Genomic DNA, 18,071 nt, shown 5'->3' on the forward strand with positions numbered 1-18,071 from the left:
AGGAACCCTTACCCTTATCATCTAGGAAAGTGGGAGGCACTTGACCACACCCTTTCTTTACCTCATACCTGATAGGGTAGAAGAGAATGGAATGTCTAAATAAACTTAGGGTCAGTTCTTATCCCCCACCGTGGCATTTAACCAAGGAGGCAAGGATTAGAAGACATGGAGGAATCACTCATTGACTTTTTAGGGTGATTAAAACAAATCACATGTCCCTGCTCCCCATCTATGTCCCTAATGTCCTGAATAATGATTCTTTACCCTGTTTATTAGCCCAGTTCTATTAAGCTAAGTGGGGGTAGTGGGGTCAAATAAATACATAACATAACTACTTTGTCCTCACCAATGGCTTTAGCTCTTTTAACCGAAGTGGATTATTACTAAGCATAAAAACTTTGCCTCACCCATTAAATCCTTATAGCTTAGTGGGAGGGGCTACATTAACTAATACATGTTGTCAAGTAGCACATGGTTCTACTGTAGGTTCTAATAGCTGTTGATTCTTCTACTTTTGGTGTTATGCTTTATCCTTAAACTACATTTCTTACCAGCTTGAAGTTAGTACTATAGGCTACCTCAGTGGCAGGATAGTCCAGTGATGCATACCTTGATTATGTTCCATAATCAAGGTATGCATCACTGGACTATCCTGCCACTGAGGTAGCCTATAGTACTAAAGAAACATTGTTGCATGCTTCAAGCTGGTAAGAAATGTAGTTTAAGGATAAAGCATAACACCAAAAGCAGAAGAATCAACAGCTATTAGAACCTACACAATACAAACAAGTGCTAAAATGGCTTTTTTTTAAGTGTGTACAATGGGCAAACATGGTTTGCTGAGCCAAAGCACCATGTTACACTCCTTCTCTAAATCTTTACCATACATAAAATATTCGGTAGTAGGCTACAAAAGACATTTTGAATCATTACATTGCTATTAACCAACACTTATTCTGTTGTACTGACAGCTGAGGGGATTGGTTTGTTATTTGAGTAAAACCTCAGGCAGATGTGGTGATTCTGCCTTGCAGGGCTTTCTGCTTGTGGCTCCATAAGGTTGTCAGATTATCACTGCTTGTTGTATTTTGCAGACTGCTTGCTTGCAGACATGGAATTTAGTTATTGACATCTCACCTGATCTGGTTACAAATCCTGCCGAGGAACTTGTCTCACAAAGGGATAACCTCCAGGAAGCAGGAAAGATGTGCATGTGCAATTCTTGACAAACTCCGATGAAGCTTTTCAATCTGCATTAACTAAAATGCAATTTATGTTAGCTGATTCCATACGTTCAAGCCAACTATAGATAATAGATAATGAAGCACCACCCTGCATAAACTGGATTCTTATTCCAGCTGTGAAAAGATAAACTACGTATAGTAGGCAAACAGAGACTTGGAGTGAAAAGTCTCCCAGCTGAGGATCTTATCACTTATCACCCAGGTTTGGCTTTGGATTGAATATGATGATTATTTAGAATTACTTTCGAGGATGAAATATACAATAAGATATTTTCTGTAGTGACCCAGGTCCTAGGACTAGGTCACTTTTCAAGACTTTTACTACAATTTTTGGAAGCTAAATCTTAGGAATTTCTACTCCTGCCAAATGTACCAGCCCACAGTTAGAGAGTTGAAATCCCATAGCAATTCTGCAGACTGGGTTCTTCAGTTTGATGAAAAGAAACTTTCAGCTGTTGTTGCACTACATGCTGCTTTGCACTACAACTTCCAAAAGGGTGGATAGATGCTGGGAGTTAAAGTTCTTCCTCCATTTTTGTACTTTACCTTTTTCCTCTCTGTCAGAGCACATGTCTACTTAAGTCCCACCATGCACAACTAGGGCCTTATAACAAGAAGCAGTGAAGGAATACAATTTGCTTTGCTATTTTATAAAGCATTTCACCATGTGAAAGCTGTTAAAGTTAAGAAATTAAGAAAAGGCTGCAAAGCCGCAAGTAAAGAATTTGTGTAAAAACCAGTGCAAGTCTAGTAAAGCTCTTTAGAAACTGGGGTTGCTATTAAAATTCAGTACAAAATGTTCAAACTCACTATGCTGGTTCTATGCAGGTTTACTAGATGCTGAAATTTCTTCCCATATGCTTTAACAGACTTTGCCAAGTCCATTGAGGTATATGACTCTGACATAAACTCCAGCATGAATCTGGCATATACTGTTTTGTAAATCGCCTACCCAGAGCTTTTACATTTACATGAAAAGGGTAAAGCTTGGGGTCACTACTAATTCCCCAGCTTTACAAGCATATTATTTTAAGATTTTACACTTTTTGGTGTAAAATTAAATGCACTATTTTATATCAACATACTTTAAGACACTCAACTAGGATAAATGACTTTAGCAACTAGGTGCTTAGTTGATCATATTCAACAGATCGAATGCTTAAAGGAAACCTATACCCTGAGAATGAATACTTAACTAACAGATAGTTTATATTATGTTAAGTGACCTATTAAAGAATCTTGCCAAACTGGAATATATATCAGTAAATATTGCCTTTTACATCCTTTCCCTTGATCCAACCTTTAGTGATGGGCTGTGTCCTGTGAGATCACATGATGCAAAAGGCAGAACTCTGCCCATTTATTGGCTGATGGAGCCTAGCATGTATGTGTGCCTTGGCTTGTTTGTGTGCACTGTGAATCCTATGATCCCAGGAGGCGGCCCATAATTTTTAAAGTTTAGGTATTTAGGAGTACCCAATAGCACTACTAAAAAAGTATATTTTTATGAAAATGGCTTCTTTAGATGAAGCAGGGTTTTACATATGAACTTGTTTATGCAATATATTCTTATAGAGACCTAAATTGTTTGGGGTAATACATATATATATGTATATTTGCTACCATGCCTATCATGATTTAGTAATGTCTAGGAGGGACATGGGAAAGAATACAAGTAAGTTATATTAAGCAGACTTCTCTTTACCTCTTGTATCAGTCAATATTTGTATGTAGATGTATAAATGTATCTATTGCACTATTTTTCTGATAGAGTAATATTGTTGGCTAGAAAGTTAGCATTACTAAGTGTGTTTTCAAAGGTTTAACTGGCTATTTATATCTGACAAAAATGCTAAATTGGTTGCAAGGGAAATTTAAGAAAGAAGATTATTATCTGGTTTCTCCTGGTTTCTGGTAGTATGTTCATGTTATATTTGGTTTGCTTTCTGCACAAGAAAATGATATATAGGTGGGGTCAGGTGGACCGTTTTACTACAAGAGTCACAATAATGGGTTTAATTTGATCACATATATCATTATAATCCTCTCACTGTTGTATCAGCCTATAAAGTACAACAACTCTTAAAGGAGAAGGAAAGGCTAGTAAAGAGTTATTTTCAAGCTGCAGGCATAACTTCAGTTCTCTCAATAGTGCCCCTAAGTTTCCCATATTTCTCCCGTTCAGATGATCAGAAGCCACATAGGAAAGCTCTGAGCTCTGTAAAAATTCCCATAATGCCACGCTCCTGCACCAAGACCAAGACCGGTATACATGCGCAGTTTGTAAGACTATGAGTCAGCTTCCGGCTAAATGGCTCAGATCCACATTCCTAAGGGGGGGAGGGAGTTCTTAGCATTCTTATGGGACGGGGGCAGGAGAGAGCTCCGCAGACTCTGGCACAGGAAAACAAAGAGACAAGAAATCCTGTTTCTTTGGACAGAGAACTCAGTGCAGCGTTTCTTTGAGTGCGTATGGCTGTATTTACATAGTCCTTTTTAATAAAGCTTACTTAGTTTTTAACTTTTCTTCTCCTTTAATTTACACAACATTAAGCCTGGTTGTTTTCATTTACATTAAGAGCTTTGGAAATCAACCATTTAGTACTTGTCAAAATGAGTCCCATACAAATGTTGTTATTACTTTTGAGTGACCACTTGCAGGATAAATGTGAAGCTCTGTTTTTTTATTTTTTTTTAATAAAGTGTGCTAGAATATTTTGACATGTAATTAATTTCCAGTTATTGCATATTGTTTACAGCAAATAAATATTTGCTGCACAGAGTTATTCTATATATATAAAAAAAAGGCAAAGTTTTGCTCAACCGCTAAATTTTAAACCATTAGGCGGGGGTGCAATGAGGCTGTGACCACAAAATTCATATAAACAACAACAAAAGATCCTTTACACTCAACCAAAAAATAAAAAGCTCAGCAGGAGCTTAAGTGAGCTTAAGGTTAAGTGACGCAAGCTACATCTGTGGAGGGGTGAATACCAACAAGAACCAGTGGGAGAACACAAACAGAGAGAAGTGGTGAGAATTGTGCACAAATACCAGTGAATTGTGATATCCAGTGGATGGAAACATTTGTGTCGCCATTGTGGGTGAGATCGCTCCTTTTTATTTGAACAAGTTTGACACAGTTATAGCTGCTGGGTGATGCCCAGGATTGTATGACCAATCAGAAAGTCTTTATATACCTTTCAATGGTAGGCATAGGTGGTTTATTTTTGTTGCCAAATAATCTTGCCAAATTATTTTTCCAGTTATTCCAGTTATCTGTTTTGGCAGGTGATGGATACCTTTCTTCTCTTTTCTCTTGACCTGTCAATTTAGAATCCTACTTAGGGGCAGAATTATCAAAGTATGGATTAAGAGTTTACCACTAGTGATAACAAATGTTTTCACCAGGCATGGATTCGCTGCCAAATTCCGCATTTTGCCACTGGCAATTTTTTTTGCAAAACTGTCATAAAAATTTGCTGCAACAAAACTTCTCCAAGTGCAGAAAAAGTTGTGTAGGGACCCACAGGGTTAAGCTCCCTCTGGCTTTACAACCCTACCTCTTCACATCTTTGTTATTATTGGGCAAAGCCCTCTGTACTCAGGTTACAGTTTAGAACCACTATCCCTTTTGGTCTAGTTAGGTTGTTCACACCCCATGCAGACTGATATAGTGTCTGGCAGGAGGGTGTGACTTCCTCTTTGGCTGAAGTCTGCCTTCCGAGCAACACTCCATTGAGCCTGGGAGCAGACAGTAGGCCACAGAAGCCATTTTGCCCCAAAGTGATAACATTCACTTTGGAGAAGTCGGGGACAGGGCCCCATGAACGAGGAATTAGCAAGCACAGCAGTTTGTTTAATAGCACTTTCCAGGAAAGTGACATAGTCAGCTCTAGCTAGAAAGGGCAGCTTTAATAGCCCCATCTAGGAGTGATTAGATCCAGGAGTATTTCTCCTATCCGGCAATGTTGCCTCAGTGTAGGGCCATGGAGTAGAGATAGTGACAGGTAGGATAACCCCTGATCCCGACTCATCCACTAGAGGTTATCAACCTGATGGAGTAGATATCTACCTGGACTACCTCTAAAGAGGGTATTGGCTAAAAGGTGTGTTTCCCTGCCCAGACTCTACCAAGAGGTGGGATAAAACGGTGCATACCCTCTCTTCTGCATCAGAGTGTACTCTCATATTACCATCTATACTGCTTGTGTTGTGAGTATGATAACCCTGCTTACCATCTGTCTATTGGATCAATAAATCTGTATTATAGTTCACCATAAGAACATCTCTGGCATCCAGTTAAAATTTTCTGTGCCTTAAACTTTTATTAACAGCAAACCATTGTACCAGGTATGCCTCAGGAGAGGATACCAGAAAAGGATGTGATGTCTTAACTTTGCACTAATTCATTGCACTATTGAATAGGTTTGAAAGTATATTTGGTTTAACCACTTCCTAGCCTTCCTAGCGTTATTTAAGTCGCGATGAGCATTTTTCTTGCGTTATTTTCCGCGTGTGCGTTAATTCCCACTGCGCGCGATATATATTTCGCTGCTTGCTATATTAACGCATGAATTAACGCACGTAACCATTACGTTCGTAACCATTTCCCTGCAAACTGGAGGATGCATCACTCTAGGGCCAACACATACTTGAAAAAATCCCACTGCAAAGTCCATGTTGTGTTGTCAAAAGCTCACAAACCACAATTTTGTTTAAGTACCGCCTGCCCCAAGAAGGTGTTAATCTTCGCACAGATTAATGCGATATTTAGCGTGTTTAATGCTTCATATGTGTTTGTGAATCATACGTTAGTATTATTTCTACGCGCGAATTAACGCAATGCATTAAAATTAACACATTGCAGTAGCGCACAATTTAATGCATGGGAAATTACTTAAATTTTAATGCAAAAAACCATGTGATAACGCTTATCGACCTTTTTTGAATTGGCCCCAAGACGTCTTCTAGTGTGTTTAGAATAAAAAGCTTAAGGCTTTTTGCCAAAGGCGAAGTGATTTAGTCACCCACGATAGATCTCTGTTACTGCAGGGAACCACTCCGAAATGCTGTTCCACTGGCAACAATAGGAATTGGTAGTGGAAAGGCCTACGCATTGCTTTGACTTTCCGAAGTCACGCCAGGTTGCCTGTAGGAGGAAACTTTGTGTGAAACTTTGAAGCGATTTCTATTGTTGCCAGTTCTCTTTTCCCTCACCTATGGGTGGCGATATGGGGCTGATTTTTTCGTTTGGCCCTAGGGACAAATTAAAACGTATTAAAATGCCGGGCATAGGCACCGTCGATTTGGGGACTGCATCAATAAACCAATGCAGTCCCTATTTGACAGAAAAATCAAGATCTGGCCCATTTCAGGTCAGATATAGGTCGGGGATGCCCATCGTTGGTGCCTATGCATGGGTAGATAAGCTGCCGAATATGTCAAAAGGACCAATATAGGCATCTGAAATTGGCCTGTGTATGGCCACCTTTAGCACAGATGCTATCTTCAACTACTTCTAACAATACTGGATGGCATAATCACCCTCACCAAATTTGATTCCAAAAAGTTTCATTTTGGACTGGGCCATGGGGCCATCTGGGAGTTCAATTGCAGGATTAACCTCCTATATCCATAAAGCTTTATAATCATTCCTGTCTATTTAGGACCCTAAGTCATAGTCATGAGCTATGTGACTGAACCTCCTCCCAATTTTACACAATGACTATTATATTGAGAACACAGACAATAACAAGGTTCTCCAGAAACGTCTCATAAAATTGCAAATTGCATAATTAATGTGTCCATGCCAAACACATAGATCCATTCTTGTAGGACAGCTCAATCACCATCTTACTTGACCCCAGAAGAGAACAGAAAATACTTACCCATCTAGCCATCCATAGTAGGAAGTTTTCAGTCTTGTGATGGAAAACTTTAGTCTAATTAATAGAACTTCCTGGGTGTCTATATCTGTGGTTAATCCTATCAAAAGCCTTAGACTGGTAGAATGGAAACAGGTAATTGCCCCATTTAGAGATACATTTAGAGAACAGCATACAGTAATATGAAAACACCACAGCCATCACATAACCTATATATACCTCTATAGAAGGTGAATCCTGGCTGTCCAGGAAGTAGTAAATAGGCACATGCACTATCAAGAGCCACTATGATAGCCCAGTTGGCCCGCAGCACCTCTCTGTCCATAGGCCACACAGTGTTAAAGGAACAGTAACACCAAAAAATGAAAGTGTATAAAAATTATTCATATATTATATACTATTGCTCTGCACTGGTAAAAGTTGTGTGTTTTCTTCATAAACACTACTACAGTTTATATAAATACCCTGCTGTGTAGCCACGGGGGCAGCCATTTAAATTGAAAAAAGGAGAAAAGGCACAGGTTACTAAGCAGATAACAGATAAGTAGCACATTCCCATTGTATTCTACACAGTTTATCTGGTATCTTCTTATGTAACCTGTGCCTTTTCTCCTTTTTTCAATTTAAATGGCTGCCCCCATGGCTACACAGCAGCTATTTCTATTAACTATAGTAGTCTTTCTGAAGCAAACACGCAACTGTTACCAGTGTAGGGCAACAGTACATTATGTTTTAATTATTTTAAAACATTTTTATTTTTTAGTGCTACTGTTCCTTTAAGGTCAAAAACTACAGAATGGGCTGTAAAAAAAAAGAGATTAAACTTTCTAGAAGGGTGACCACTCCATTGTAAGCTTTGGTTGCAAGAGATCAATTGGAACATGATCCCATTCCTCCTTGATCATGTTCCGTGGCATTTGTGGGCAAAGAAAACCCAAAACAAAACAGAATTTTAGGCTTGTCTTTAAATAGCATTCAATTGATGATCTAACTGACCTTGGAAGGAAATGTTAGACTGGACGAAAAGAGAATTACATGTTCTTGACAGTACATTGGATGACCCCTTCATTAGGTAAATCTGCTTTCCAGTGTACTGATTAATCAGAAATGCCATTATGATTTGTGAATTATGTATTAGAAGTGGCATGTCTTTTATGATTGTTTCTCTTACCTTGAGTGCAGCTTTTGGGCTAGGTGATTATGATACTGATGTGTACACTGGATTAGCATGACTGGATGTGACAGGGAAATATTGAACCAGCAATACTGGAATTTTTAACTAGGTCAGTTACGCAACTTCCATGCAATGACCTCTCAAGACTCAACTTCAGGGGTGTTTCTGGGACTGCTGTTGTCTGAGGCAGCAACCTTGATACCCCCCCACCTGCTCTGTGCTTAACTCTTAAGGGAGTCAAGTAGGGCTGCATCACTAGTGCAGATCATGCTATTGAGATATCTTCACCAGAAAAGCTAATTTACATTTTAAAAAGTGGAAAAATGGAAATTCAGCTCTTGAAATTATCAGAGGTGGCATTTTGCCACCACTTGCCTCATGGCAGGAGCAGCCCTGCCCAACTTAATCCAATATGGACACTAGAAACATTTCCAGACAGGACAGACAGGATACACAGTTTTTTGAAACTGTAGTCTGGTACTTTGTAATCAAATAAAAAATAATCTTTTTAAACAAGATTGAGATCAGGTTTAGTAAAAAGCAAGTATTCTGCCAAAACAAAATACTACTAAATATGACTGAAATCAGGCCTAATTACAAACCGAATTTGGGATAAGGTGCATCCCTAGATCTAGCTATATAATATCTAGTAACCTTTAACAACCAGCCAGGCAATTCAGACTAGCAAATACCTGCTAAGTTTTATAAGTTTTATAGGAAACCTAAACCTCCAGAATTTATAATAATTATTATAATAATAATTATTATTGGAATATATATCGATAAATAGTAATCTTTTAAATCTTTTACCTTGAGTTGCCAAAATGTGATTGTCCATGTGTTTCCTCAGAGATCTCCTGACAGAAAATAATGTTAATCTAAAAGTAAGAACTGTGGGAGTAAAAGAGTGCAGTCCATTCATTGGCTGATGTACCCTGGCATGTATGTGTGCTTTTGGTTTGTGTAAGCACAGTAAATCATACCAGCATGGGGGCGGCCTTCAGTACTTAAAATGGCAGTTTTTCCATTTGGTATTATCCAGTGGCTCATGCTACTAGAAATGTATATTTTTATGGATGAAGTAGTGTTTTACATATGGGCTTTTTATGTTATGTCTATTTAGAGATGTCCAGGGTCATCATTTCCCTTTAATAGAGCTGGACTATTACTATATTTGCAATATTATATTTTAAACATCAGTACTGGTAATGTAATAAAAAGTGTACAATATTCTTCTGTCCTTGCAACCTATTAAAACCAATTACATGTATTATATTATATTAGCAAACTAATCACTTGCTTTTCCAGTTATTACATTCCCTAACATCTGGCTTTGGTGCTATTTTGTTTGCATCCTATGTAAAAAGCATGAAAATTCTCAGTAGTTTGTAAGTGAAATATACTTTGAACTAGGCCTCTTCCAAAAAGCTAAATTATATTACCATTTTGTTAATATAGGTTGTAATTACTTTAAATGACAAGTCCTCATGTAACTGTGGTCTATAGAGCAATGGTGGAACAATCATTATGATTATTCATTATTTAAATTATTTCAATATATTACAGACCTGTAAGAAAAACCAGAGTTATATCTTGAGAATAAAAAATACATTAAAGGCACGGTTCTGTCATGTTTTGGTGTGAGCAGACAGTAGCTATAAGATTTCTACAAGGATGAATAATAGATTCAGCTGTGCATTTCTCCCCATGTATGAGTGCTGAAATACTATGGCAAGTCACACTGTAAATTGTCAAAGTCTGACAATGAGAGAAATATTTTTTTCCTTAAATAAAAGAGGTGGTTTAGCAGTGCAGGCCAAAACATCTCACTGCACAAAGAACTTGGACTGGAAACTCAGAAGCCATAAATTGTTTGGAGGAGGTTGGCAGAAGTCGTCTAGCCTGGTGTTGATATAGTGTCATTTTGACAAATGAAATTGCACAGTTCAGCAGAAAGAAAGGCCCATATTACTCTTGTACAACATGCTGGAGTATTTTATACCTTCCAAGATATGCTTTTTAATTACAGCTGTTATGTCAGCATATATCAAAAAGATGAATTTGTAGTACTTTCGCACTCTAGATCTTATCTAAAGTACGAGAAATTGTTTTTTTCTGTGCTGTGACGTTTTAAAAAGTCTTGCCTAGCTCTATTTTTAACTTTTTCCATACTTTGGAATTTTTTTTTTTACTCCAGTGGCTGTATTACCTGTTTTTTATGGCTTCCTGGTGCTCTTGGCAATACAACTAAAAGTCTCGCTGTGCCTTGTGTAATGTAATCTACGTGACTCTACAGCATTTGACTGGCCTTCACTGAATTGTTCCATATAACAATGGGCACTAAAATGGCACAAATGCACAGCTGTGCTTAGCTGGGTTAAGACCATTTCAGGGAGTAGCCAGAATAATGGGTTGCATGTGTGCTCAGATCACATACTGATGGTTGCCATTAAAACTTAATAGGTTTATACTGAATGTACCTTTCAGAAGATATGGGATTGCTAAAGGTTTGGAGGAAGTTTGCTATACTAAGGAATTAAGCTAAAAATACCAAGCTGTTTTATGTCTGAGCTAGAGAAGTGAAAGTACCATGCAAGCTATCCTTCTGCTCTGCTTAAAATCCAAGTTGGATATTGTCATTGCCTAATAAAAATCATATGAATCTTGTTGCAGTTTTTTTTCCTGTGATTGTTTTTTTAAAAAATGCAAATTCAAAAACTGATAACTTGACTTCCCCATGTTAGCAAACACAAGAAATTGGTGTTCTCCTAGTGGACCTGGAAAAATTCTGTAAATACTGTAGGTGTTTATATGATAACTGCTGTAGATATATTGACAGTAACCAGTGCTTGTTTTAAAAGTTGCCTGTCCTCTATGTTCATATTGCAAAAACACATCTTTCTATTTTAGTTTCTGCCTAAACACCATTCAAAATCTGTTGTTGCATAATGACTCAAAAGTTTGGTTATTTTTTAACAAAATTTTACCCTAAAAAACTTGATTGAATAAAACTGTGAAACAAACTTGAGTGCATTGAAGTCCTACTCTACTCTCTATTTTCTACAAACTCTCAAGAAGATTTGAGAATTTGAATAACACAAAAACTTGTGCTTAATAAATATGAAACATTTGAGTTTTGAAACCCTTATTTACATTTGGGAGTTTTAGCACAAAAAGATTTGAATCAAGAAACAAATTTGAATGTTGGTAAATCAGCCCCCTAAGTTTAATGATTAAGCGCCATGTCCTTACCAACAGAGCTTGTAATGTAAGTCAATTGCAATTAGATTTACAAATACCTTTAAAACTATGTAACATTTGGAGTTATTGCAGTAGAATAAAAGCTCAACATAGAATTAGGCAAAACAATCTGAAACCTGTTGTTATGTACCAGTACAAGGCCTCCGCAGTCGATTTGCAGATCTGTGCCAATGAAGATGCCCCAAGCTTCTCCCTGTCTGTGCTGCTGCCAAGCTTAGAAATATCTTGCAACATGCTGTACATATAATAAACTAATGATTCAAGGCTGATGAGTAATTAAATCAGATTCACATTAAATATTGAGTAATAATAAGGTCTGTAGCACCAGCTTCTATAACTGATTTAACCTTACTGTCTGTTTTTTGATGATTTTCAATGACCCCTAAGCTTATCTGCTAAACATACTGTGAGCATGTGCAGTGTCACTGACACTTGAAAAATGAGCCCTAAATTGGTAAGATGCTGAGGGCAACTTTGAAGGTGTGGAACATGAACCTTAAAGGTGTAGCTGGTAAACCTAGTTCAGTAAGTAAATAATACAACCATATCTGTGACTCATACACTGGAAGAGGTGAATTTGTCCTGTTTCGCTTCACCACAAAATTTGCTAAACTACAGGAAAAAATTCCCAAACGGGGAAAAAATTGGCTTTTTTTTTGACGCAACCGCAACCATTTTGACGTGACCGTGACTTTTTTTGAAGTTCCGCAAAACAATACGCCAATGGCAATATGTGGAAATTCTCTGCCAATCCACTCTTGCCGGAAAAAATCACTAATCATTAATTGTGAGGCATTCTATAATATAAAGACAGAAACTTTAGTTTCAAATGTCACATAGCCCTTTCATCTGCCATTTAATTCATCAACATTCTATACCTCCAGGTTTTAATGTTCTGCAAAGACACATGGAAAGGCTACTAATTTACCATGTGGCAATGGAGATTTGAAGATAAATCTTCAATGTTTTGAAATAAATAAATAGCGATCACAAAGATATGTGGGGTAATAGCCAATTTAAATTAGAATCAAAACTATCTGAAACTAGCTAAAAAATATCTGAAGTGGTACTTTGTAAGGTTATGCATCACAGGAAAGTATAGGAAAATAAATGGGTCTTGAATATAAAAGCAACAAAAGTCACAAAGTAATGCATGATCTAATAATATGAAAATCACAGGATCGAGTTCTAGCACCATGCATTGCTATCAGGTGCCTACAGAATACAGAGGCCCTGTCTGCCAGGGGTCAGATCCTACAATAAAGAAAAAAATGAAAGAACTGTGGCCCTGATTAATGTAAATCAAAGTAATTTTGCTTGGTCCAAACGCACAATGTGAAAATGATTCTGGTTTGCCTGGGCCTTTTTTTATCAAGCCAGTGCTCCCTTGTTCTATACAGGGAATAGACCAAGTGGGAAACAATCCAGTAGTATTGCAGTCATCCGCATAGTAAAGCAATCACAATTATCATTATTATCAATGAGGCAAGAACTTTAGAAATGAATTACCTACTTTCAGAAATGAATACAATTAAAGAATAGTAATCTGCTTTGCATGATATGACCACTGACACCAATATGTTGAGAAGTGCTGACACTCAATATGTTCATATTAGATTACTAACATCCTAGTTAAACAATATACAGTCATCTACATGTAGTTATTCACTGTCTGTACTTCTCTACTTCTCTGCAGTGGGATATCAGGTAAAGTGATGAGTGCTTTATGTAAAGGCACAGCCTCCCTTTACTTAAGATAATATGTATAGTTATACAATAAGGCTTGACAAAAAATACAGGTAGGTCAAAACTATGCCACAATTTCAAGGGGAAGTTAATCACACACTTTCAAAGGGAAGTTAATCCTATCATTGTTTTCTATTTCACACAGTTGAAATAAGTGAAACTTAAACACATTATTGTTTTCCAAAAATGAGCACCAATGCTCCTAAAATGGCAGCTGGAGCATTTCCCGTTTAGGAAAAATAAAGATGATTTATGGAAATAAACATCCGTTTAAATTTTAAGATTTTGTTAAGAAATGGCAATATATTCTCAAAAAAATTCATAAAACTTTCACCAAAATTCTTAACTTTTTCAAGAAAACCTTTCCTGAACATTTTGGATAAAAATAAAACAAAATTTGAAACTTTTGTATGATCGACTCTCAGGAGTTTATGTGAGTTTCTAAAAACAAACAAATCTGATTTTTAGTAAATCTGCCCCTTGATGCTACAAAAGAGAACTGGTATAATACGGATTTAAAATAACTGGAAGAATAGATGCCAGGGTTCAGTTGGTAAAACAAATGGCAAATGGCGGACATACCAGTTCTTGGTGGTACACTTCAACTTTCTGATCCCATTGTGTAAATGTACACACACATACACACACACACTATATATATATAGTGTTGTATATATACAACTTTGAGAAAGGCTGCAGGAGTAGCCGAAGCATCACTTCTTCGTTTTTCACTTAATAAACTACTAAAATTCGTGATAAGACCTGTGTAAAGCGACCCCTTTTTTGATTGACTATCTACGCCTTTGAGGACTGCACCCAGTCCACCTAGTAGGGTGGATAGGTAAATAAAACTTTTTGTGTTTTGTACCATGGAAAGACAAAGGAAACCCACACACAAGAAGAATATACAAACCTAGGACCCAATGCTGCAAGGAAGCAGTGTTTCTCTAAATGAATATTTATATGCATGTATATATACTACATACATATATAAATATATATTTATGAAAATGATGCAGCACATTTTTTTTTATCAGAAATGTGAATTTGGAAGAGTGAGCTTTTTCCCTGTAGAGTTTTGTGAAGAAATTCATGGGTTCCCTGGTGGCGAACATTTTGTGTATCCACGCTAACATTTCTCAGTGTGGTCTATTTAACCAGAAAAAAAATGCAGTCTTTGCATTTGCCTTCACCGTCTGCTGCTTCTTTGAAGCAATAATCAATTAATTATTGATTACAAGCAATGGAAAATCAATAGTGGGTTTTGGTCAACTTGATTTGGAGAATTTCTGGCCTGGGCAATTAGGAGAAAGGATATCTATATGGAATGATTTTCATCTATAATGAGCAGTTGTGGCATAGTTGAAAGAAGCTTCTCTAACATAGGGCAATGTATATGCTTTTGCAGAGCTAAAACGCCTTAACCACAAAGTAATTTTACCTAGAGCTAACCTTAGCTAAAGCCTTAGAAGGGTCACAGTACTAGAGCAAACTGATAAACCTGAACAACAATTCTGTAAAGCATCAATATAAAGTAAAAGGAGTTCTTGGAACATGGATACCCTTACAAGCCACCAAAACCCACTGAAAAAAACATAAATAAATTTATCTCCATAATAGGAAGCTTTTTGAAAACCTTTGTTTACATAAATTTTTCCTAACAATTAGGAGTATTGTTCAAAATATTCAAGTTCATAATAGTTTTTCATGGCAACGTTAAGCTTCCATTATGTCGTTCTTATCTTGAATGCTGTAACAGACAAACCAATTATTAATGCCACACATATCACCAAATCACAACATGGGCTGAATGTTTCTTAGGCTGGGAAAATGTCTGACATTATGGATATCTTCCTGGGAAAGTCTGAGATTTATTGAAGAGCAGTGAGGGATGGGATGATGAAATCTTGAGTCGCTGTCAGCTTATAATATTTATAACTGCACAAATTAATAAAGATTACTGAAAAGTAACAGAAACTTTGGATTACAAGTAAAAATGTTTTTTATGCTCTTATATGTACTGTAAATAAAATGACCAAGCTATATAACAAGGAAACCAGGAAATTTCCACTTCACTTGGGTCTAACAGGATTTCTAAGAAAATGTAGTCTCTTGCATATAAAAGTTATTTTTCTTAGTTTTTTTAAACAACACATTTAATTTAAAAAAAAAATCTTAAATAGATGTCTTTCAAAACCCTGGTAACATTCGTTTTTATTAAGCATTTCATCTGTTAAAGCAAAGCTTCATTGAAAATGTGGCTTGCATTTGGATAGATATATATATATTTATATATATATACATATATATATATATGTATAAATAGCTTTTCAGCATGCAAAATGTAGTGATTTTCCACTTTTGTATTTCATTTGAGAAATAGTTTGATGCATGTTCTACTTTTACTGGTTTTCCCAGTTTTTGAAATATAGAAGATCCAGGACTGTATAGGTTGACTTTAACACGTCTATAGTGATAATTTCTCTATATCCTCTATATCGAGCAATCTCAGATAAAAAGACTTTCTGGAGTGCAGGATACCAACAGGTATTAAGGAAAGAAATCAGATTGGTTGGGTCATTGAAGAATAATTCATATGTGGTGTCCATGGAAGCAGCAGTCATCCATCAGTCCAGTTTTCAACAGTCCCCATGCCTGAATGATACTGTAGCGAAGATTCTCTGGATAAAGAAAAGCTTTGTGAATACAGAAATTCATTGGCTGTGTTAATATGAGGGGATGGGGGTTTTCGTTCACAAAGGGATGGATGTACCCTTTCTCTAGGAAATGACGACGAAGGAACTCTTTCCCGAGCCTGCGACTGAGAAAGCTGATTGTAGACACTGAAGTGGGATTCTCCCGGAGGCTGAGACCCTTGTCCTGCAATGGCAGGCAGACGAGGCATCATGGTGGTGGTGGTAAAATGAGTGGGGAAAGGTTGATATGGCACGGTCTCCATTGTCTGAACACTGTAGCTAGTGTACGGTGAAACAGAAGTCCACATGTTACAGCTTAAAGGTGGAGGTGGAGGAGGTAAATCTTCTACCCCTGATACACCAGCTATTTCAGCTCCTGAAGTAGAGTACATACATGGTTCCCTTGGTGTAACTTCATTGCGGTATGATGGACTCAACATTTGCTGGTCATATGGAGGAGGAGATCGAAAATAGTGATCATCTGCCATAGATGATGAGGGATCCAAATAAGATCTCTTGCATGGTAAGTCAAGATGGCGAGCCCCTTCTGTAAACCAAAAAACTATATATTTAGAAGATGCACATTGGGGGTGATACTGAGAAAAATTGTGGATTGTCATTAGAAAACTCATTCTTTAAAACAAAATGATGTACTTTAAAGGGGACCTGTAACACTGAGAAATCATTTCAAATCCTTTTCTAAACTTTACTTTTTTACTACACTTTGTAAATTATTTAAATTGGTTTTCCTGCAGTCTTGGAATTCACAATCACAGAAAGCAGGCAGACACCATTTTGTGGACACTGTTTTGTTAAGGCAAGTTTTGTATCGCCCTCAAATCTTGTGTATGCGCTAGAATATAGCTATTGCCCATGCTTCACAATTACAGTCCGTGAGAAAGGAGGGGGAATTTGAGGAGTGCAGTGAGATCTAGGAAGTGTTGAATGGAAAGTAAAAGTAAGTGAGGTGGGGCAGGCAATATTTGATTGACAGCTCAGCTTTCTAAATACATTCATAACAGGTATGGTGTATTTATACAAAAAAGTGTTTGCGCTTATGTTAATTTTGCAAAGCACTTTTTATTACACAGCTTTTTATGTCTGGGTGACAGGTCCCCTTTAACTGTCAAAACAGGGCAACATGTTTTGTGGTGTGCACATGAAGGTAGATTTTAAAAATGCGCACACAAAATATTTTTTTTGCACACATAGCCAGGAAGAAATTGGAGGGAACACTGATAAAGGGGTAAGTATTGAAAAAACAAACCAAACCATACATTAAAACTATTCTTAAAAGATTGAGTCATAAAAGATTGATATAGATAAAATATATTATGCTTCTGTGTCAAATAAAGATTACCTAGCAATTACTTCAGGCTAATGCCTCACAGCAAGCCAAAAATACGCTCCATTCGCTTCTACCTGTGCCTGCACCCAAATGAATTGAATACGCTTGGGTGCAGGCACATGTAGCCGATATCCACCTAAAAAATTGAGAAAATGCTAAGTCTTGCGTTTTTAGGTGGATATCGGCTACATGTGCCTGCACCCAAGCGTATTCAATTCATTCAGGTGCAGGCACAGGTAGTGAGAGTTTTAAGCGTATGGAGCATATTTTTGACAAGTGTTTTTTGGCTTGCCGAAAATATGCGCCATACACTTCGTGTGGCATTAGCCTAAGGCTACACTTCTTTTGCACTGGCTACTAAGGCTACTTCTTTTGCACTGAATTTAGCATCTGAGTTGTTAAATATGCAAATTGTTAATGGCATTTATGTTACCTTTCAGTATTATACTATACATGTATTTTCTGGCTAACACCAAAAAAGACCATAGGGCTCATTTTCAAAGTGTAGGACTGGGTGCAAAGTACACTTGCACATCATTCAGATGGCCGGTGGGCACAAGGTAAAGCAAAACCTTGTACTCACCTTTTTCTATGGCAGGTGTTAAGAACACCTTCTATACCTTTACATGGGGCATATTTAACATTTATTTGTAAACGAACAAAAAGATCTTGCACACCCTTAACTCCACAAAATTTCAGCGCTCGGTGCACACT

The 18,071-nt window shown here is 37.1% G+C and overlaps 1 protein-coding gene across 1 annotated transcript in view; it reads right to left on the minus strand.

The window, feature by feature from the left end:
* Nucleotides 1-13,532: 13,532 nt before the first annotated feature.
* tbx4 (T-box 4) overlaps nt 13,533-18,071 on the minus strand; it is a 100,130-nt gene continuing 95,591 nt past the window's right edge. The window contains exon 9 of the mRNA XM_002933826.4: nt 13,533-16,556. Coding sequence (XP_002933872.1) covers nt 15,934-16,556 — 623 coding nt within the window. The 3' untranslated portion in view covers nt 13,533-15,933. The remainder of the gene's footprint in view (nt 16,557-18,071) is intronic.

The sequence above is a fragment of the Xenopus tropicalis genome, chromosome 2, assembly GCF_000004195.4.
Source record: "Xenopus tropicalis strain Nigerian chromosome 2, UCB_Xtro_10.0, whole genome shotgun sequence".
Taxonomy (NCBI): Eukaryota; Metazoa; Chordata; class Amphibia; order Anura; family Pipidae; genus Xenopus; species Xenopus tropicalis.